This window comes from Haliotis asinina, chromosome 1, assembly GCF_037392515.1.
Source record: "Haliotis asinina isolate JCU_RB_2024 chromosome 1, JCU_Hal_asi_v2, whole genome shotgun sequence".
Classification (NCBI taxonomy): Eukaryota; Metazoa; Mollusca; class Gastropoda; order Lepetellida; family Haliotidae; genus Haliotis; species Haliotis asinina.
The window spans coordinates 73,986,391-74,010,123 of NC_090280.1; the positions used below are offsets into that span (position 1 = coordinate 73,986,391).

Here is a 23,733-nt window from a genome sequence, read left to right on the forward strand (position 1 = left end):
TCATAAGTGATGACATTGTAGTGGTATTGTGGGTGTATTGTCAGATGCGGTATGTATAGACTACGTCTCACGTCCATAGTGAACTTAGAATCCTTGAAGACAAAGTGTTGGCCACCTCTTCCAATGGAAATACACCTGACAGTCACTTGGGTTTGTTAGCCAACGTGCCAGAATGTGTTCTCACACTATTACATACAGTATTGTTCACGTTCTCTGTATAAAAAAAATCCCAATGAAATTCAATTATGAAACTACAGTGGAAGCTGTCAAAACCGGCATCTGTCCAATCCAGCAAGTTGTCTACACCAGCATAAAATCTCAGTTCCATCCACGACTTGTACATTTATCATCCCTCTACAATCTACATTTCTTCAGTCTCAATGAGTGAAAGTTTAGACAGCTTCCACTGTATCAATGAACACAGATCAAGGTGTGGCGTTGAAGCGGTATCCATTCTAATTTCACATTCAGCAGTATAATCATCTACCTGTCCTGATCCATCTTAAGCTGTCCAGACCAATGAGTTGACTATGGGAGTTGATGTTAGCAGGTGTAACACATGCTTCTCAATCTTTTCAGTGCTAGTTTCGAAACTGCAACATTCCATTCCAGCTTGATGATTACATAAACACTCTATAAAAAACAACCACTCATAATGCCGGTGCTGCAATATTTTGCAGGATTTCAGATAAAGGGCGCAAAGATCTAACTTTGAGCTTGCATAGTTAAGGTGCAAGGTGTGTCTGTATATACCATAACAGATAAATCATCTTATGTCAATTTGATTCAGATAATATTAACAACATATCTTTTAATAAATAGGTGAACAAAGCATATTTTCCACAAAATTCTTTCTCTTTGATTGGCAAACACAGTAATGAAAAGGAAGACATATTATTGAAAGATAAACTGATTTATTCATGACATAAAAGATACAGAAAAGAACATAATTTTCAAAATCATCCAGTCGTGATCAGCATCCACATTATATTTAATATATTATAACAAAATATTATACAGTCATAATTTAGTTTTCAATAACATGGTGAGCAATGCATTAGGCTGCACTTTGTCTTTCTTCTACATATCTTTGGTGGATTTTCTTCTCCAAGCCGTCTTCATATTGAAGAAGCACCTTGTCTGAAACAATGAGAGAGAGTAAAGAAAACCAAAGAATGTGAGCGCTGGAAATGAAATATGTACATGAATGTTATTGAAACAAATACACAATGTCATATGTTAAAAAAATTCTAGGTTTTAAGGGACGTGTAAAATTGACACCAGGTGCAATGAAATTGATTAGCGTGTCCAAAGTGACACAGAAAATGTCCAAATACGTTTTGTAAAAAGTTTTGGTCAATTAACAATAAATTATCACTAATTCTGCTACTAGCTGGGTTATAGTATCACTCACAATTTGATTACTGTAACAGTGTGATGATCACGATACACAATACAATACAATAACTGAATTACAACATTACAACATAGTACACCCCCTGAAAATTGTGAGTATGAATCCCAGGGACCCTCAAATACAGGACTCAAGGTAAGTCCATGTTCAAATGTACCTGTTGAATGTTTAATTAATTCAGTTTATTGTATTCACAGCCACAGGACCATGTAAAAAAACCATAATGGTGTAGATATCCAATATCTAGCTGACATTGAATGTCTCCAGTTCTTAGCAAGGCTAAGTATCATTTCAATTTCGACACTGAAAATCTGTTCTGGAAAAATACTGTTTATCTAAGGAATAACTGTTGTATCTTGTACTCTCAGTTTTACCTGAATGATACTCTTGTACAGAAACATCTTTAAGTCTCATCTTCATCTCATTTAAAAATACCTGGCAATGTCCAAGTTCTTGATATATCCCTGCCTATCCGAGACCAAGTTTAAACAAGAAGATAAAGTCATCAATATCCTCCACAACAGCAAAATGCTCTTCATGAATGTGTCTACTAATTATGTTCACAGTATGTCAATGTTTTGGTGTGAATATGGCAGAGTGGAAGGAGACAGTTGTAAGGTTTTAGAGTTCTGCTCCGATGAAGAACACTACCACTAAATTCAGTCGAGGTCAACCTTGTTGCCATGGAAATGCAAAAATAAACATTTTATTCAGAAATCTAACCCTACCATAAGGCACAACTATAACACCAGACCTATCTATATGCCAAGTTTGATGAAGAAATAGTGAGTGGTTTTAAAGTTCTGCCCTGGAAAAGAGCACTACCAACAAATTAAAAGTCAAACTTCTTGTCATCATGGTCATGGAAACCACAAAAAATAAATTTCACACACTGGTGTAACCCCCAAAAGGCACATCTAGGGATCATGGTGAACATGGAGAACATGTGTACCAAGTTTCAAAAGGCAAAAGGTTTGGGAGATCTGCTCCGGACAAGATAACATCCTCAAAGCCACAGCCCAAGTCATCTTTCCATGGAAACCACAAAAAAATAAATTCATATCTGGGTCTTATCCTCAAAAGCCACATCTAGGGATCATGCTTGATATGTGTACCAAGTTTTATGAAGTTTCCATGTATAGTTTGGAAGATCTGCTCCTGACAAGATGACATTCTCATCATGTCACAGTCATAGCCAAAGTCATGTTTCCATGGAAAGTGCAAAAAATAGAATTCATTTGTACCCCAAAAAGGTACATCTAGGGATCATGATTAACATGTGTAACAGGTCTGATTAAAGCTATCACATATAGTTTTGGAGATCTGATTCACACAAAATTTGCAGACCCATGGATGGATGGGACGCACCTGGTTTCTATATACCCTGCAACTTCATTGTTGCAGAGGATAATAATGATTAGAAATCCTAAATTGAGCATATCTAATGTTAGTACATTCTGGTAAACCTACTAGTAATGTAGACATACCTCCGTCCACGGCCACAACTATGGCTGGATATGTTGTCCCGTTCGATATGTTGTAGCGGGCACTAACCTTGTCCCCTTGTGAAAACTGAAATGCAGATTTGTGAATTATATTGCTCAAGCCCTGTCTACCAATACAAGTCGTACACAAAAGCTGGAATTGTGTTGAAAAATATGTTCTTTGACATCATCAGTGGGGACTATTGAGGGGAGTCAGCTATTGTGATAGTGATAGTCTATTGCAACATACTATTGTGATAGTGATAGTCTATTGCAACCAACTACTGAAGTACTAGATCTATTGTTTTTCTCCTTGAATTGTCCCATATGAAGATATTTCCCGATTGAATATATAGCTCATATGAAATAAAAACAAGCTGAAGTAGTTTCAGTCACTTTTAAAGCAAACTGAACGAATGTGGTTCTTCCTATATTTTGCAATGTGCATTTATCAACCTTAGTCAATGATTAAACTGTCGATAGTCTTAGATACTATAGATGTATCGTTTCTACCATCCATTGATTGCTATCGGAGACTCAACAATTGCAATCCATTGATTGTTCGATGTATTGTTACTATCATCATCATACTAACCTTTGACTTGAGGGGTCTGAGGAGACTTTGCTCTATCCAGGAATCATATGACTTAGAATAACTCATCCAGTGAACCTTCACACGAGAATTTCTTTCCTCCATAATTTTCACCTTGAACCTGATTAGAACATAATATGAGGAACTAGTAAAACCTACATATTTTTGTTATTTGTTTTCTTATCCTGCATTGCTCCTTTATGCATTTACTGCTTTACTTTTGACAAGATGAAGCTTTGCGATGGAAACGTCAAAGAGAAGTTGTTCCAACCATGCGAGTCACCATAGTGCCATCGCACTGCACCCACATGACCTCATAAGCGCAGATGTCATGTATCCTCATATTACTGCATAAACAAAACCTCTGAAGAAACGATAGTGGGAAGGTAGCACAGCAATTGGCGGGCGAAAAAGCTGAGTTATGCAGGATAGCTGTGCTGCCAAGGGACCAAAAATAAGCCATGTCCCTCAAATAGTGACTGGCGAAAACCATGTCACATTTTGAAAAACCATCCTTCCATGATGGATCTAATGGAGCAATTACTATGGAGGGCCATCTTGAAGGCTACATCTATAACTTCATGAGGGTTATTAGCCCGAGGAGGGTCCAAGTTGGCAGCCAACAGCAAGGTGTTACAACTCACTTACACCTTACATGTCTTAGAAACAGGAAGAAAAAGTCATTTCACTTCATCCTCAGTCGAAGAGAGAGATGGAATCGTAAATGATCTGTTCGTCTGTCCTGGGAGCTGATTTTCGCAATTGAGTCTGAGCACAGTCCCAAGTGAATGGCTCCATGGCAGTCTAGTCAAAACAAAAACAGGTGACATCAAGGGCATGCAGCTCACTCACCCTAGCTGTCGTGGCCAAAGCATGGAGAAAAAAAGTCTAACAACATCTAAAAGTGGTTCAAATGGCACCTCCAGCAACATACAAAACACCACATTCAGATCCCAAGCAGGCGGTCTGAACTTGGGCCTCTGATCCCCAAGACGGAAAGAATGCAACAAACCTTGCTATTCCGGAATCTTTCTGTCCTTAGGGACAGCTAACACTGAATTCACAGCTACCAAATACATCTTAATGGTGCTGACCCCAAGGTGTCTGCAATTATCCAAAAACAAGAAACTCCGCTAAGAATTGAGGTGATGCAGTCATCGGATCCAGATGTTTGTCCTTACAAAAACTCTCAATAGACCTAAATTTATCGTCATATAACCCCCGAGTATAGGGTCTGTGTGCCCGAGTGATAGCACTTGCAGCTCTAGCAGAAAATCCCTTTGTATGTAAAGCCCTCTGCAAATAAACTAAGTGTGCAGATGAAATTGACCTGGAGTTGGGCGCAGCATTCCTCTGATGTAGATAAGCTGCAATAGGCTTGGTTATTCATGTGAAAAGCCACGGAGCCAAAGAAATTCCAGTTGGTTATGGATACCATTGAAAATGAACCTGAGGAAACACCTGTCTCTGGGGTGGACTGGCACATGCAGATACGTGTCCTGTAGACTGATCAGGTAGTCATGACCAAGTGAGTTAATATTTAACGTCACATTGGCAATATTTCAGCCATATCGTCACGATCAGGTAGTCCTGAGGTTTGCTTCTGGTCCTTAGCAGACCCAACATGTCATTTGAAAGTGAGGCGGGGGTTCTAGGTAATGTTCATTGAACCAAGATACATTGTGGATCATTCTGAACTTGTCAGTCCTTTTTGTGGATTAGAAACACTGGGGAGTAAGACCCTGGTGTCAGCGTTGGAGCATGTACTATGTCTATGACTTTCTTGTGTAACCTAATGTTTATATTGTCTAAAAAGATTTGCTGTTGATTGGAGGAATAAACCTAGTGCTAACACTAAGAGCAGAGTATTGTCTATCAGTGACAGTCGATAACCATACGTGCCATGTTGATGACAAGCTTGTCTCCTATTTGCCTGTTCCTCCAATATCGACCCAGTCTCCCACCTACTGAAGTGTCTGTGACTGGAATGACTGAGGGTGGGAGTTCCAAGTCGGTACGGTCCAACCTTTCATTGTTTACCCCTCTGGGATTTCTGTCTACTGGAACTCCTCTCCCACCAAGGTTGGTAGTTCCCAACGTGTTTACCTCTCTCACAACCTCTACACTGAAAGGACTGACTACACTAGGGCGGGCTGGAGGAACGCCTAGGTTCATAATTCCCTGTCCTAGAAACCATAAGTACTGAATTCTTCGACACTTGTTTCAAAGCTTTCAGAGCCATCTCATCACGACCCTGAGCAGATACCCGAGAGTGAACACTGGACACTTCACCATTAAACAGGAAGGCAGCTGACCAATGTTGCCTAGTAACCTCTGTTTAATCTCTGAGTCCCAATCCGATAATGCCAAGTGCCCCAAATGATGTGTGAATGTGACTTCAACTAATGCCGCCTTTAGATGGTTACTCACGTGTTCCATTTGTCTCTGTTGAAAAGTCATCATGGTTTGTAGGTGATCAATGCCGTTCAGATTGTTCTCCAACAAGTCCTGAGCAATTGCCCACAAATCAGAAACTAGTGCCAATAGAGATTTAAGAGAACGACGAATTTCCATTTCAACAAAGGCTCAGTGAGTGTCTGGCATACACAGCATCACAGGCTTAAAGTGAGATAATCTGCAACCTCCAAAACAAGGACAGGAAAATCATCCTTCCTAAAACGTTGCGCTTTAATGGAACGGGTGAGGGATAACTTAGCAAAATACCCTATCCAACACTGATATCAAGTCTTTTTAGTTTCCAGAGAGGAGTCCTCCTATACTAGAATAAAATCGCCATCCGTTGAATCCAACTGATAGTTATAAGATCTATGGACAGGCAAATGACTCCTAGACCTACATCTTGGCTTGACAGATGTCCCACTCTCGTTCTTCAGACGTTGCGTTCAGGCAGTAATGTGAGTATACGTGACATAAGCACTTATGGGGTCACATGGGCACAGTATGATGGCAATATGGCGACTCGAAATGGTTTGAACAACCTCTCTTCAATGGTTCCATCGCACAGCTTCATCTTGTGAAAAGGAAAGCAGTAAATGCATAAAGAGTAATGCAGGATAAGGTAAAGATCAGGCTAACAGAAGTCCATGTTATATATTATCTTACATATGTAATCTCTTGTCTCATGAGGAACGTTTAAGCGAAAAGAATTTCTTTGCCTTGACAATTTCATCATGGGTAACTGCTTATATATTTGAACAAACGAGTTCTGAATTGTCTGCACTGCATGACCTTTTAGCCAACCATTGGAAAATATTTAATCAATGTAGTAACTTATACGTCGATGACAACAGATCCTGGTTAGAAAGATTCTTACCACATTCCTGTTTCTTCATCCTTCCCCTCCATCATTTTCCCAATCATCTGAAATGTAACCAAATGAGAAAAATAACTGCAGGTAGAGCCAATATTCTTATGTCACTCCTCGGATCATACTGCCACATGGTATGATTTGGGTCCTTTGATAATAAATTGCTGACTCGATGCATAAGTTCTGAGAAGAGATCAGCCTGACAACATATACATGTACAATGAATTAAAAGCCCTAAAGCAAAGACTGCTTGACGGGCATTTAGAAGATGCTATTTGACGAACACAAAGAATTTCTGGATTCTTGCACCAGATGAGGTATATCTTCTTATATCAGGTGAGTGAATAGGATAAAAAGAAGATGAAATCCAGAAAATTCTTTACGTTCAAAGACACACAGCATTTGCATCTTTTGTCTGTCATTGCTTTCCAATAAAATGATGAACCTACATGGAAACAGTGGAAAACATCAATATATTCAAAATGCTTTTTAGAAAGTCAAATTAACCATGACTCATCCCATTAAGGAACCAGGATCCATAACGATTTGTGTGTGTAAGCTCATTATTCATAATTCTATCTTTATATGTCAGAATCTGTACAGTACTCCATATGCACATTTCTACACTGACATGTACTTAGATGTTCCATCAAAACTTTGTTTAATAACATATAATGTAGTGAGTTCTGTGAAAAACCCAAGTCTTACATACCATACTCTTATCCTCTTTGTGTCCATGGATCAAGTCATCCGAGACAGTATCCTGTAAGTACAGATAATGTTCGGAGTTGAAATTTGGGTACTTATCAAAAAATGATTCTCTTCGAAAGTTTTAGACTCCCTTTAAACACTCAGTGTGTTACACATATATGGTTTCATCAAAGACTGATTTCTCCACTAACTTAATGCAGCTGAATTGCATGAGGATCAGGCATAAAGTTGCTGAAGTGCATGTGCAAATATCACGTATGTGAACAGATGCATCGTGGTGTAACGTTTCGCGAAGAATTCTCCGAGTTTCACTGATTATCATAATTTTCCGAACTCATGACCAATAAACATTTCAACAGTACGAATTTGTTTTACGCTACATCATTTCATGTGTAAACAGTACCTTATAACAGTATGGAACACTTTGCAAAATTTAGTTGAGAACAGCTGACCGAAGTAAGTGGCTATATTTACACTAGTGAGTCTAAACTTTTGATCCTCGTATATTGTAGTATATGGTATCCTTGCTATAAAATCTGCCGTCATGATAATCAAGATCTGCACCAGGTGAAGCAGTCAGTGTATGTGAATACATGGATGTTGCTGTACTTACCCCAAAAAATATATTGAGACAAACAAATAAACGAACACAGGAAAATTCTAGTTCTTTTAATATTTTCCAGCTTTCAAGATCAGCTTTGATTAGACAGAGGAAATCTAAACAGAACACTGCCATGAAGAGAATTGAAACTTCAGACATAAATATTAGTGTAAATAATCTCTACAACAAGAAATATTACACATGACTTTGTACACCATGCCACTCTTTTTTCACCCATGACTTGGTGTGAATTTTGTGTGATAAATTTGTAGGAGTGTGAAGTCTATATTGCATCATTGAGAATCTCTTCAATGTAACCAATGATACATTTTGGCTTGCTGCTGCTGTGGTGATATGGATGGGTGCAGGTCTTTCACATTTGACCAGAGTCTAACAACAATTTATCATGGATGCCATTTTGGTTGACTCTAGGATGTGTGATCTAGACCAGTTGTCGAACGACCACCTAGGTCCTTTTCAGAAGTCTCAGATACTAAGAGGATTAGAGTTCTGACACTGTATGCTTGGGATTTAAAGTCTGATGCCAAGACTAATGTTTCAACGATTTGTTTTACGTAAGTATGTTTAAACCTAAAACTGCCTCCATTACACAACATATCTCTCCAATAAGGACGGAACAGGAGGCCAGTATCTTTCATTTATTGGTGATCTAGCTTCGTATATTGGCGACTTTAGCGCATATATTGGAGCCCCACTTTCACATACTGGCGCCCTATTACTGACCCTGTCCTAACGCAAAAATCAGAACAATAATACCCCTGTTATTGATATACAGAAACAAAAACGCAATGTTTTCATCCACTAATTACACGTCAAATGTCACTCTAGCACCGTCACGTTCCACAACAAAGTGTACAGATCTAGCAGCAGTATAACGGGGATCACAACCCACTGATCTGCAGTCAAGTTGTACATTCATTGCACACAAGTTGCACTGTAGCCGTCGTCATGTTACGAAACTAGAGCGCCAGTATGCATGATTTTAGGTTTAAGCGCAATAAACTCCTCAGAATCGCCAATATTCGCGCGCCTGGGTTGGTCCTCGACCTAATGACCTCGGACTCAACCAGCCGCGCGAATATTGGCGAGTCTTCAGAGTTTATTTCTTACGTAAAGACATATCTATCATTTATTTAAAGATGTGAAAGTTCTGCTTGCTTGGAGACAAAAACAGTTCAATAATGAGTTGACATATTCTGTGTAGTTGTGCACAGTACTTACATCACTAGATTCCACCACTTCCATTTCTGATGGGCCATCATCTTGAGATGCCTGAAATAACAATTTAACGACATTACACAATGTCTACCACAAAAACACAGCACAATGAACATGTTAAGCATAGATATATGAACATAAGTTTCAACTGAGTATCAACATTCCAGAGATTGGTGCCAACCCAAAGTGTTGCAGATAGTAGTTTCATGCATCAAAATTGGTAGTTTGAACATAAAACTAGTAATCCACTAAATACTTTAAATCATGATGGATTCTGAGAAAGCTAATATGACACTTGTCAAGGGTGAAGCTTTAATTTAACACACCTCTACAAGCAGATTTCCAAATTATCACCTATACATTTATTCTTGTCTCTTTCTCGTGAAAATGTATTCAATTGTGTAAAAGACATGTTTTGTCTATATATCCAAATAATAATGAATTTTCTTCAAATTTCATAGAATTTCTAGTGCAATTGTACACTCAAATTTGTAGCTATTACGATAAATTTGTACATCATGGCATCTTTTATATTTTACCAACCTTAAGAGTCCTTAGTTCTGCTTCTAAAGTAGCTATCCTCTTCTCTTGACTCTCAATAATGGCTTGCTGCCTTTTCAGTTCTTGTCTCAACTTTTCATTTTCCCTTTTCCATGACAATTCGTCTTTTTGCTGTAATGAAAAATGTTGCAATCTTTAATCAAGTTGTTGTGTAGGTCTGTCTGACTGCAATATACATGTAATATATAGTGTGCAGGCAACATACAGAAATCCCAAACGTAGCATATGTTGGATATACTACCTTAAGAAAATGGGGCTGTAACGATTCATCAAGAATTGAATCTGACACCGTAGTTTCAATTTTTGATAACCATTATTACTATTTTAATTCAGTACTTGAATACCTATTTGAATTATTGCCACACAGCAAGAACATAATTTTGGGCACTGAAATAAGGTGTTAAATGATTGGTTGATGTTATGAAATGAGAATTGTTGCTTGTAGACATCGCTATGTTGAGGATGGATTTTGAAAGTTAAAAAGCCGACTATGAGACTGTTAAATGAAATCTGATGTTTTCACTCATATGAAGAATTGAAATGAAAATAATCAAACCTTTCCCTGTTTCATTATCTTTAGAGTCCTGTTAAACTTTTCTTTTCCAATCTTTCCATCACTAAAATCTAGCAATGCTTGGTACAAGGCTTCTTCATCTCTGGTTCCTGGGACTTCTTTGAACAGCGCCCTGTTGACAATCGTGGATTTCTGTTTTGGATGTTGGTTGAGTCGATACTGTTTCATGATGCTTGACGCAGTATCATAACATCTTTGAGACATCACGGAAACTGCCAAATGTTCCTTGTAGGCACCCCCAAAGTAGGTCTGAAATAGAATAACACACTTAATATCATTATTATTACTTATTATTATTAATCTATTTAGATAGTGCCGAGTTCCAGCTAGGCTGCTCAGAGGCGCTTTGTTTTTCCCTCCATTGCTGGATGTCAGTCTCAACATTACGTTATTATCAATCTCTACTCCCTGGGGATCATACAGCCACTAGGTGCACCAAGTTAAATATAGCTTACCCATCCTTACTAGATACCCATTCATAACTGGGTGGACTGGGACACATAGTCTTAGTACTTTGAGCAAGTTTCATGACAAGTGAGTCTTTGCATATATTCATGTGGCAAACATCTGCTCATTCACTAAAGCATTCTAGGGTTCTTTTAAGTACACAGGGTTGTGTAGTGCACACTAGGGTTTGTGACAACAATGAAAGAGTCTTAACTTATCCATATGAATAACGGACATGCTCTATATCCATGCTCCGATCATGAGTTATTGCTATAAAAAAATTGATGGGAGATAAGTAATCCTTCTGAATAAGTACCTGATTGTAACTAAAATATAGTGACAAACTACTGCCATGAACTGACCATTTTTGATATGCACATACCTTCTCCGATTCCAAACCCAAAACTGCCATGCATTTAGCCCTCCATTCTTTAAGTTTGGAGTCTAGCACTCGTGTAGGGTCACATTGGCGTTTAGATGGGTGGAGTCTTCTAAATGTCTGAAATGATTAAGTAGTAACAATAATTATATTGAACATGATCAAAGACTTTGATTTGGTATTTTTTGTATACCAGCATGTTGTTTTTCATGCATACCTACATGTTGTTTTAACTTCATAGCTATTGATGTATGTAAGTCTTTCTTATACTTCATTCTTGATTGACAAAGGTGTAAGAATTGATACTGAAATGTCACATCACATAATAAACAAGTTGTTGATCTATAAAGCATCATATTTTTGTATTTTTGGTTTTGAGAGATAGATGTATGAGGCTTTCTGGCCACTTTTGTTCTCAGTGCCTTTGGAGACTCTCATCTTGCTCATAAACTTGGGGGGCGTGGTGGGCAAGTTGTCCAAGTGTTTTAGCAAACTTTGAGGTGCCGGGATCGAGCCCACCTGTGACCAGGTGTAAACACCTTGGAGTCAACTTTGTGTGCAGACTCTTTCAGTGTTGTCACAACCTATATTGTACAGTACACAATCCTGTGTGCTTAAGTTAAGATTGGTTATACGGAGTGCTTTTGAGATTGACATACTGTAATCGAAGGAAAAAAAATGAAGCACCTGTGAACAGCCTAGCTGGAAATCGGCACAGTATCAATAGATAATACATGTATATATAATGAAAAGGTTTTTTAGTGGTCTAATTACCTCTACGATAGCCTGAAAGTCGTTGGTGTTCAACACCTGGCCTTTGATGTCAGATGTGTCCTCCAAACAAACTGGTTCAGGAGAAACTGCAATGCTTGTCGGGGATTGTTCTGTGTATTTTCAAAACAAACAGTGTTCAAATACATGTCAAACTATAAACAATTAAACAGTTCCACATAGCTTATATGCATTGCTTCTCCTCTGTGTTACTACCCACAATATGGCAATGTTGATATGACGTTCCTATTAATCATTTATAACTTTATAACGTTGGCGGTATTCTGGTGTGTCAGTTGCCTAGACATTATCTTCCAGGTACCTAAGGAAACTGTCTGTATTCATGAACCTGACATTCCTTCTTTTCAGAAGGCGACTCAGCTTGTCGCAAGAGGCGACTAACGGGATCGGGTAGTCAGACTCGCTGACTTGCTTGACACGTCATCGGTTCCCAATTGCGCAGATCAATGCTCATGTTGTTGATCACTTGATTGTCTGGTCCAGACTCGATTATTTACAGACCGCCGCCATATAGCTGGAATATTGCTGAGAGCGGCGTAAAACTCAACTCACTCACTCACTCACTCACTACAAATTGGTGCATCTAGGGACTAAGCTGCCATTTTTCAGAAATTCAACGCCATTTTTTTTCAAATTCAATGCCAAGTATACTGGACCTAGCAGTCTTGTATATATTAGCAAGATATGTTAATAGTTATGAAAACTTGTAGGAGATGATTCAAAGAATGTTATGTTATCACAAGTCCACCCTCATACCTCTTATTTTTCAGGTGATTGTTACAGTCTTCAAGAACATTCTGTGTACTTGATTGAGATAGACAGACCCTAATTTATTACAAAATAATTGCCAAATACACACCTACATGAAAGAAGAAGAGGTCACTTCCAATATTCCACGACTGGATTGCATTGCATGTTCTTTAACGTCTCACTCAGCACTATTCCAGCTATATGGCGGTGGGCGGTAAATAATGGAGTTTGAGCCAGCCAATCCAGTGATCAACAGCATTAGCATTGATCTTAGCAGTTGGGATACAATGACACGTGTCAACATACCTTCCGGACGTACTTTTTCAACATTAAGAAAACAAAAACCAAAAAAATAAATAAATTAAATTTCCCTCTTAAAAACATAAATTCTTGACATTTTCAGTGGCCAAAAATGTACACTTACAAGAAACCTTTTCTGAGTTTATGTTTTTGCCCAATAAATTGCCAGAAGTAAAACACTTTTGATATTTAGAAGGAACATTAATTTGACTGGTGGTTTCACTTTCAGTTTTTTCTCTTCCTGCCTTCAAGTCTTCAAACAAAAATCTGTACAACAACAAACAAAATTGGTCTTGCCTAACATTGTTGAAAAAGGTTTCTGCAATAACTACATGAGACTGTGACTTCTCATATGGTCCTTCAGCTCACGACCCGTGAAGGTCCTGGGGTAGGATAGGCCTTCAGCAACCCAAGCTTGCCACAAAAGGCAACTATGCTTGTCGTAAGAGGTGACAATCAGGATCAGGTGGTAAGGTTTGCTGACTTGGTTGACACATGTCATCAGTTCCCAATGGCACAGATCGATGCTCATGCAGTTGATCACTGGATTGTCTGGTCCAGACTCGATTATTTACAGACTGCCGCCATATAGCTGGAATATTGCTCAGTGTTTTGTAAACTAAACTCACTCACTCACCCTTCAGTTCACTTGACTGTGTGAATGTCTCCTCGCTCTGGCTGCACGAGAAAGGTTTTTCTTCCTTGTGAGTCCTCATATGTCGGTTAAGGTTTCTTTGGATTGAAAATGTTTTCCCACACCCTCTGTGCTTGCACGAATAAAGTTTTTCTTTACTGTGAACACTCATGTGTTTTTTAAGGTCACTTGGCTGTTGAAACATTTTCCCGCACTCATCACATGGAAAAGGGTTGGCTTTTCTGAGGCACCTGTGTGTCCTCTGTTCACCTTTAGTCTTGAATTCCTTTCCACATTTAGTAGACTTTGTGACTTTCTTGTCTTGATTCTGTCCATGTTTCTCTGACCTAGTGGTTTCTGTTGATGTCCCCTCACCTCTGTTGTTTCTGTCTTCATTGATGCCATTGTCCTGGATGTTAACTTCAGGACAGTCTTTGCTCTGTTCGTGGCTACTTGTCTCCTCAACAATGTAATGCATGTTAATGTCCTTTCTGTCCATGTTCCCCATCTTAGTCCCTATCTCCCCAATAAATTCACATGTGTTAATGTCCTTTGTGCCTGCGTCCTCTACCTGGGTCCTAATCTCTGTGCAAAAGTCATGTGTGTTAATGTCCTTTGTATCTGTGTCCTCTACCTTGGTCTCTACCTCCCCAAATATGCCATGGGTGTTAATGTCCTTTGTGTCTGTGTCCTCTATCTCCTCCAAAATGTCATGGGTGTTAACGTCCTTTGTGTCTGCATCTTCTGTCTCAGTCTCTAGTTCCCTAGTGATGTCATGCATGTTAATGTCCTTTGTGTCTTCATCCTCTTCTTGGGGTTCTATCTTCCCAATAATGTCACATGTGTTAATGTCTTCACTGTTCTGGTTTCCTACGTCCTCAACAGTATCATGACTATCAGCACCATGAGAGTTCACCCTGTTCCCCAACTGAACTGTGAGTGTTCCCCCATGCATGTTCTCGATATGTTTCCACAAGGACATGATGGATGAGAACTCAAGGTCACAACTGTCACACGGGTGGCTATCTGCAAAGGTGTTCATGAAAACAATATGAACAACTGGTACAGTCATGTGCATCAACCTTTCACATGGCTATATATACACCTATAAATATAACAAAATGTATTGGGGTCATTTAGGTTACCAAAAACCATGACTAAACTAATGTCAAACAAATACTGATCTTTTACCCAAGAATCATATTTTGAGGTCTGTGGAAAGAAATAATGGCATTGATGTCTTCACATGTGGTTGATATATACCAGAGTGAATGAGTTGAACTCTACCCTGCTTTTAGCAATATTCCAGCAATATCATGGCGTGGACACCAAACATGGACTTCACACATTCCGGGAATCAAACATTTGTCTTCCAAGTGATGAGCAAACCACGTACCTCACTACCTCTGATGAATACCATTGAGGGTGTGAAGCACCTTACACCATAACGATCAATGTTGTGACTAGAATAAAGAGACAATAAGCATTTCCTTTTCTTCAATGGTTTCCATGTTACTTACAATCGTCATCTGACAGCGTACTGTCCAGACAGTCATTCTTTGGTCTGTTGCACTCTGGAGAGGAAGGACAATCTTCAGATGGTTCTTGTACCACCTGAAATTGGAAAACCATGACACTGATAATGAATGATCTGCTATGTGACAAGGAGTCACTTGAGTATAATAGATACACTACAAAGTATATATTGCTCAATATGAAAGTAGTATAGGGAATGATAGTTTTAAAACACTTTCATAAAACCCCTCTACAAAGCCTTATTTACTAAATAAGGCTTTGGTTGGGCTATTAGCTCTTGCTACTATTACCCCTACTATAAAAAAGTTGGCGGTAATTACTGTGCCTTGGTAGGAGGTAATACTGTGCCGTACGGTACGATCAATAATTCTTCTCTTACAAATCCCCTACCCGGCCCATCCCTCAAGTAGTATAAGTTAGGTTCGTCGGCTTTCATATCCACTTTATCTATGTTGTAAGTTTTGACTGACCATATAGGATCGGTGGCTCGCTTACGGCTATCGCCCTCGTGTTCCCCCGGCTGGTATAGATACCTCACTAAGGCCCTATCTGGTATCTGTTTCTCCTTCCCACGCAATGGAGCGGCCGACTCTGCAACTATTGATTTTAGTTTGATAGCGTCTGCCGGTTTCTTACCGGTGAGACGGGTGACTTCATGGTTGATTGCCGACACCACCTTGGGTAACCTCGTGACCCATTCAGTCGATCGTTTTCCAGGGGTGGCCATCTCCCTAGCATACTGATAGCCGAACAAGCGCTCAGCCAAAGTCCTATTAAATCTCTCAACTATGGCTTGGCTGCGATGGGCTCCGGCCGTGCCACGCCTGACCTTTGTATCGTGTTTGGCTAGCAGTTGTGACACGGCACCCATGAACTCCCGTCCGGGGTCAACTTGCAGCTCTGTTGGCCACGTCAGCGGACTGCGTTTGTATATGCGTTCGAATCCTCTGGCTACCTGGGCCGAATCTTTCGTGGCCAAGGGTTCGGCTTCCTTGTAACGACTGGCTACGTCCACTACGGTTAAGGCATACTTGTACCTCTTGTCGTGGGGTAGGAACAGTAGGTCTGCCTGGTGAACGCTATTAGGTATGTTAATACCGAACCTCCTTCTAGGCACGTAGCGTGGTGCCGGCAAATAGATCTGCCACAGGGCTTGTTTTTCAAGCCACGTTTTGGCTTCCTCCGGGGGTACTCGCGCTATTTTAGCTAGCTTATCTACTGCGCTAGCTCCTTTCCAGTACCCACGCGGGCTGTAGTAAATAGCCTCAAATTTTTTCATGTCCATACGCGTATGTGTTTATTCCATCAATAGCTATCCAACGTTTCGTGTCCATAGGCGACAGGGACGTCTTGTTTATAGTCAGTCCGTATATCTTATGTCCATCACTTCTAAGTGTGTTCATTTTATGTCTAAAGGTACGGGTCTTGAACAGGGCTTCCTTGAATCTGGCGTGTTTGATGTGTTGTTTCACCACATACTTCTTAACCCCCTTAGCCTTCCGGATCTCACTATTGTCGGCTTTCAGTATGGAGTACATCTTAGGTCTCAAACCTATGTACTCGGCTATGGGCGTGCCAGCACACTCGTCCTTCATCTTACCTAGGACCTTTTTATTTACCGTACTGTGTAGGGTATGGGTCTTAGGGTAGTCGCTGGTGTCGTATAAATCGAGGTGTTTTTTCATGTCCTCGTACACGTCCTCGGTTCGAATCTCCATTAGTAGGGAATCCGTGTCAGTGTACAGTACTTCACACCTGTCGCCGTACTGTTTCTTGAGCTCGTTGTAGTAAAAGTCGTACATCAGGTGTTTGGATAAATCGAGGATGCTCATCCCCACGTAAACAGGCCGGTTAAATTTTATGTGGCTTTTCTTCATGTGTAGGGCAACCAGGTTGTCTGTGAATATCTTACTACGGTTGAAAGCCGGACTGGCTATCAATTTCCTGAGCTTGTCTTCCTCACTAGATCTAACCAGCTTCACGGTCACGCGTTTCCTCAGGTTTTCCATAGTCTTACCAAACACCGAGTTATTCATGAGCTTGTAGAGATTTTTCTCAAAATCACTGGTGGCTTTTTTTCGTAGGTCTGTGTTCATTCTGATGTAGGGCTCCATCCATGGGCTCTGGTCGAACATGAGCACCCTGTGTATTTTGGTCAGCCTCATACCCAACGACAGGTACAGCTGTAGGTTGCGATAGTGAACGATGTACTTGGTCTTATTCATTAAGTTAGGAACGAGTTTTTCAACGTCTGTCACACGTCCACCTGACAAGTTATGTTGGTACTCAGACATCCAGTCTGTGTTAACCCTCATACGTTCGGGTGCAAGGGGATAGCTGTTGTGCGATGTGTGTAATTCCTTGGGATACTCTAAGTCAACTTCGAGGATATACCCTTTGTTCGAATCTGGTGCAACCCCCATAACATCAACGTGGGGTACCCATTCGAATCCCCCTGTAGGTAGATACTGACTCATGGCCCAGCCGTACAGGTTGTTTGCGTCGAGGTAGAGAATGTGATTGGTTGGTTTGTTAGGATCGTAACCTTTCACGTATTGATTATTTGCTTTCGCGTATCGTTTGGATGCCATGGAAATCCCACCTCGCAAGCCTTTCTCAATGAATAGGTGCATGTCGTAATCTGTGAGCAATTCCAAATTAACTCCGGTCTTTTTAAGCAAGGCGTCCCACGACAGACCTGGGCTGGTGTAATACCATGCGGGGTCGAGTTTATACTGCTTTAAACAGGTCCGCCGAAACGTTTCAAACACGTCGGCTAACAGCAGTACATCTGTCCTCAAGTACAGGTCGTGATAATCACCCAGGTTCTTACAACCCAGTTTATTCCATACGTTAGTCGCGTGCGAGTAATCATCTCGTGAGACGGACGCCTCATTCAGCTTGCTATAAAAGCAGTCAATAGGGGGTAGTCTGGTCTCGGTGAACTTGGCCCAACTATCCATGTACTCATAGGGGTACACACCCTTCCTCATAAGCAGGGGTCTAGTCTCGGCGTCTGTGTATCGATCGGTGATAGGGAAGGTATTGTTGGCCTTGACCAGACTGTCGAGTGACGACAGGAGGAACTGAAACGAGTCAATGAACCTAAGTCCGTTTAAGCTGAAGGAGATGTATCTTTCCATGTTGTTGGGGATGCACGTTATATTACCATCGATTTTCGCGATGGCCTGCATGATCAAGTGTGAGTCGTACCCTCTCAAGTTGTGAAAGACAACGGGGATGTTTATTGTCTTAGGGTTGATTTTAAGCTTGAGGTTGCACGCGTTGTGAGCGGCGCCTCTATACTTACCAGTTATGTGACAGTGATCTCTCACCGAATCACCGCTAAGTGGTGAGTCGCACACGTGACAGTTAGTGCTACTAGCGTGAGCTAGCCTGTCGGCTCGGGTCATACGCATGGGAGCGATTCTATACAATGCATTCCTAATAATTTTTTCTTCCTCCTGCAAACACTTTAGAAACCTTTCAGCCGCGTCAGGGCCCCTATACACTACCGGAGCTTTCGTTTCCCCGTCACAACGGACGACAATGTATCCAAACGAACAGGCTTTATGCTCTTGTGTCTTGTGGGTAAAGGTACCGGCGGCACCACTGGGGGTATCCCCCACAACTAAGGCTTTGAAGTCGGCGTATATGATATATAAGGTACAGACATTTGGTTCTTGTGGTTACTGAATTTTAGGATATTTTCACCTTCCTTAGGCATGTCGACTCGTATGGCCGTCTGCCCCACACCTTGACAATCATCCCGGTGGGATTCTAATAAATCAGCTCGACTGAAACCGTGTAGACATCGTACACAAAAGTGTTTTTCCCCAACGTGTTTCGACTGGTCGTGCAACAACCGGCTGAGATGTTTTATCCACGTGTAGTGATACTTTTCACCTCGCTGGATCATGAATATATTGATAACTTGGCGATCCTTCACCGGGCTGACCCTGTGTACTATTGTTGTGTTACCTTCGTGCCCAAAGACATTTATAGCCAGATTATTCTGTTTTTCTACTTTAGTGATCTGGGATATTGGGGTTGGTTCATCTATACCATCCCAATTAAGCCCATCGTCTTGGGGATAATTAGAAGGCCTGTTTGGATTAGTGTCAGCTGGAAATAAGGCTGACCTGATAGCTAACCTCAGGCAATCGTTTCCTCTATTCTTAACGTTTACTATGGCATGTTTGTTTCTATAGTAGGGAGGCAAGGCTAGGTATGACCCGCCTCTGAACGGCACGTAGTTAGCTATGTCTAGATAGACATTATCGATTTTATCTACAGCCCACCCGGACCCCAAGTGTGTGTAGCGTTCTAGGTATTCTCGTATCTGCTGAAAACTTGTATCGATTGATGCATCAATGGTCTCTGCATGTGTGACGACCTCTTGTTGACCTCGGAAGTAAGGCTGAACATACTCAGTGGTACTCCCAACCTGCTTATCGAGCGACATTTTCACTGTGATCTGAAACTTGATACTTCCTAGATTATTTAGTTCCTGGTTGACCTTATCAGCTATCAGAGGCTTGATATCTATAATGTCTATGTTTCTATCAACGTGCATGCGCCAACCTCTCAAATAGTTACCTACAGCGCGCTCAGTGCTCACGAACTGTAGGTCAATAGCTCTATTCTGTCGTAATAATTCTACAAGCTGTGGTTTTCTCATACGAGAATACCCGCCTAAACCCAAATCGTGTGCCTCGGCTTTCAGTTGTTTTACAGTGGGAGGTTTTGCTACGGGGGCATGTGATAACAATGCGGTTAACCCGGCTCTCCCCAGGTTTGAATAACCCGTGTATCCAAGCTGTTTTGCTTGAGCTTTTAATTGTTTTACCGTAGGAGGGGCTTCTAAACCTAGTAATCTCAACAATGCTGACTTCCGCATTCTAGAATACCCGATCACACCTCTCTGTTTTGCGACCCGCTTGAGCTCGCTTACAGTAGACATCGTGTTTACACCTAAGAGAACTAATGTCTAATTGGTTCACAGTAAGGGGAGGTAACCCTTAAGTGGCTATCTTGAGCAGTCGCCTACGTTCTTTTATGTAGCCTTTTTTATTCTCGTATATGAGTTGATGTCTGACTACGTTCGCTCCGTGAGCTTTACATAAACAGTAGTGCCCTTTAACCCCGATACCACACACAGAACACGTGTAGTTAGGACTTCCCATATGGAAACAACAGAACCCCTGATTCCTGCATTTCCTACCACAGGCCTCGGTCTTCCCCATAAGTATGTATTCGCATCGGTATGGAGCGGGTCTCATGTTTACTTATATAGGTATTTTAGTTTAATTGCTTTGCAACCAACGCAGTAGCTGCTATACCCAACACTATGAAGCCCAGTTCACGATTCATTTGTCCCTTGGATGGTGTGTAGTACTGAGCGAGTGTGGGTTTATTGAGCGGTTCCAATTGTTTACCAGTTAATAGATAGTATTCTTTCATTGCTTCATCAACATCGTTGAATGTTTGAACGGCATGGTTTTCACGCGTGAGTTGTTCGTTAATAAAATCGATCCTCTGGAGGCGTTTTTTAGCGTACTCGGCCTGTGCTCTTTGTAATTTCTCAGTAGCGAGATCGTGTCGCTTCCTTTCTTCCTGTATTTCAGCCGCGTGATCATCTCGTAGTTTAGAGAAGAGGAAATTACTCCCGGAAAATGCCAGGGCATTCACTAACGCCCCACCAACCATCATAGCTATCGTGGCCATCCCTATATTTATTTCATTATATTATCAGGTATTATTCCTTGTTTTACTAGGATGTCTTTTGTGGCCATCGCCATACCAAGGTTCATTATGAGCATACCCATATCCTGCAGGTTGAAATCTAGCTTGATAGTTGGTTGTTTAAGCACCATTTTAGTCAACCGAGCGTACCCTACGGCTAGACTGGCTACCACTGTGGCGTGGTATGCGTCGTTGACGAACGTTTTCCCCTCAGACATTATGTATATGATATAAAAATATTAAAATTATAACATGATATGCGGGTCGACGGTGGGGGTACCCCCCACACCCCCAACAGTGGGGGTTACCACCTCAGGTACCACCTCACGGTGAGGGTTTCCCTCACGTGTATATAACCATGAGATAGCCAAGGCAGCAGTTACACCTACAGCCAACAACAGTCGGGTTGGGTTGGTCACTTTATGTTGGTTACACCACCGTTTTTTACCGGCAGCTACTCTCTTAGGATTCTTCTGCCTGGTTACTGTTGGAGGTACCTCCACTGTGGGGGGTACCACCACTGGGGTTTCCTGTGCAGCATCCATCTATACTATTATTATTATTCTTTCTCTCAAATTGACAATGTTTTGCCGTGATAATCGCCGCCGTCACTGGAGCCAACAACATACCATATTTGTGGTACAGCCCGCAGCTGATAGAGCTCACGGTGTGTTCGATAAAAGGGTCTTTCTCGAGGTCCTCCCACAGGTAAAGTCGGCGCTCTGGTGGAATGGGAAGGAAATGTGACACAATACCGGTGTATATCTGGGTCATAGCCGATCCTATTGTCTTTGTCATTTCTGCTCCTAGCCGGGACTCGTATCTAGCGTACAGCTTATCGATTTCTTCGGCTGACATTTTGTTAATTTTATCCGGAGTGTAGTCTCCAAAGTAATGTTTGGCTTTGCCGCCAACAGCCAACGCCACCAGTTTCTCTCGCTTGTCATCAGTGGGGCCTGCGGGCGAACCCTCCAACGACAATTGTTCGAGTAATTCCTCACACTCCATCTTATAATATAACAAGTAAGATTTAGTTTTAACTATATAATACCCGATGCAGACAAAACACAGAGAAATGAAGGTTAAGTTGCACACGACAAATACTTCAAATATCATAGCTATGCTTAGCATTTGCTTAGCTTTGCTTAGCTTTGCTTAGCTTTGCTTAGCAAACTATATATGCTACTGGTTGGTCGGTCTTTAGAACGAGCTTAGCGTGTTTAGTTTCAGCGAGCTGTTTCTTCACCCGTTCCCGTTCTAATTTACTCATCACATCGTTCTCTCTCAAACACTCCTCGAACGAATCCCTATCCTTGCAGTGAAATAAGGCCACCCATCGCGTCTGCTCCCTGAGGTCTTTCAACACCGAGTTGAACTTCTGCGTTAGCACCCAGACGCTGTGATTTGCATGCCGGCCGGAGAAGGCCAGGTACGATAGCATGTCTCTCTTTTTTGTTATCTCGCGATTAGCGCTGCAGTCGTCCAGTATGAACAGCGTCGGTTCCCCTTTAAATTTCTCGTGAAGAGCTTTCAACCAGTCCTGCAGGCGTGTTCCAGGGTCGATTTTGTGTACGTCAGGGTCCGTCATTACCCAAGGTCGCGCGTACGTTTTATTCATGCCTAGAGTAGGGCACATGATAACGATGTTATCGAACACATCCTTGTAGTAACCCTCCAACATATCCAACACGAAAACGGTCTTCCCACAGCCAGTCTGCCCGCATATGATAGCGCAGTGTGGGTCAGTGGGTAACCCCAGGGGGGTGTGGGGGTCTCCCCCACTAGTAGATGGCTTGCACGAATCTCCCATTGTCTATATTAAGTTGCGCGTCCATAATAACGTACAGATATAATTTCAACTTACCAGCGGTTTGAGCCTTCTTAGTAATCTGGATGGTTATCCCTTCGCTGCCGTTATCTATACGGCGCCCGCTACCGTGCAGTTTATCATCATCCGTGGATCGCATGTCCAACCATAGGGCGTACTTGGTGGTCAGGTATTCACCGATCTGCACGGAGCTTAGGTCCAGGTCCTTTGTTATGTAATCCCCCACTGGTAGCTTTTTTATCTCATCCCACTGCTGGTGTGGCCTCATACCATGACTGAACAGCTGGTTGGGCACGCCCTCGATGGTCACTTCCACCTTTTCAATCTCGGGGTTGAAAAACTTCTCGCTGTCCCTCTGGAATGGCTCGTAATCCTCCACTGGGACGACCAGGATACCTTTCATCGATCTCGCCGGCACGTTCAGGTTGATATTCCACACAGTGTCGCTCTTATCTCGCACGACTGATCTATGCCTCAATACGCGATCGTACAGGATAGCCATCTTCCCAGAGTACTGGCTTCGAACCTGCCTGGCCAGCTCCGGGCTAGTGACCATGTCGAACTCCAGAGAGATGTTGTCTATGGCATAACTGGCCTCGTCACCGTTCGGCGTACGCACTACTTTGCTATAGTCGTTAAACGTGAGCTCGTATTCGAGCCTATCACCCAGCGCGGCCTGGTAAAACGGCGCGTGTCCCGTGAGCAACTCGAAGTCGAGCGGCACGCAGAATCGATTTCCGTATGCTAGAGCGATGGCCTTTTCACCGTCCGATAGCTTGTCTTGCTGGTCTGTCGTGAAGACGTATCCTATGCGCGCC

General features: G+C 41.7%; 1 protein-coding gene across 3 annotated transcripts in view; it reads right to left on the reverse strand.

The window, feature by feature from the left end:
- Positions 1-894: 894 nt before the first annotated feature.
- Positions 895-23,733, reverse strand: part of LOC137297015 (uncharacterized) — a 30,873-nt gene continuing 8,034 nt past the window's right edge. The window contains exons 3-14 of one of the 3 annotated variants that reach the window (XM_067828963.1): positions 15,327-15,420; positions 13,810-14,832; positions 12,105-12,214; positions 11,334-11,450; positions 10,487-10,753; positions 9,913-10,041; positions 9,373-9,423; positions 7,531-7,581; positions 6,825-6,871; positions 3,494-3,611; positions 2,902-2,986; positions 895-1,140 (exon numbers count right to left, since the gene is read on the reverse strand). In XM_067828963.1, coding sequence (XP_067685064.1) covers positions 1,058-1,140; positions 2,902-2,986; positions 3,494-3,611; positions 6,825-6,871; positions 7,531-7,581; positions 9,373-9,423; positions 9,913-10,041; positions 10,487-10,753; positions 11,334-11,450; positions 12,105-12,214; positions 13,810-14,832; positions 15,327-15,420 — 2,175 coding nt within the window. In that variant the 3' untranslated portion in view covers positions 895-1,057. The remainder of the gene's footprint in view (positions 1,141-2,901; positions 2,987-3,493; positions 3,612-6,824; positions 6,872-7,530; positions 7,582-9,372; positions 9,424-9,912; positions 10,042-10,486; positions 10,754-11,333; positions 11,451-12,104; positions 12,215-13,809; positions 14,833-15,326; positions 15,421-23,733) is intronic. The other 2 variants (XM_067828969.1, XM_067828978.1) reach the window with 2 other exon arrangements.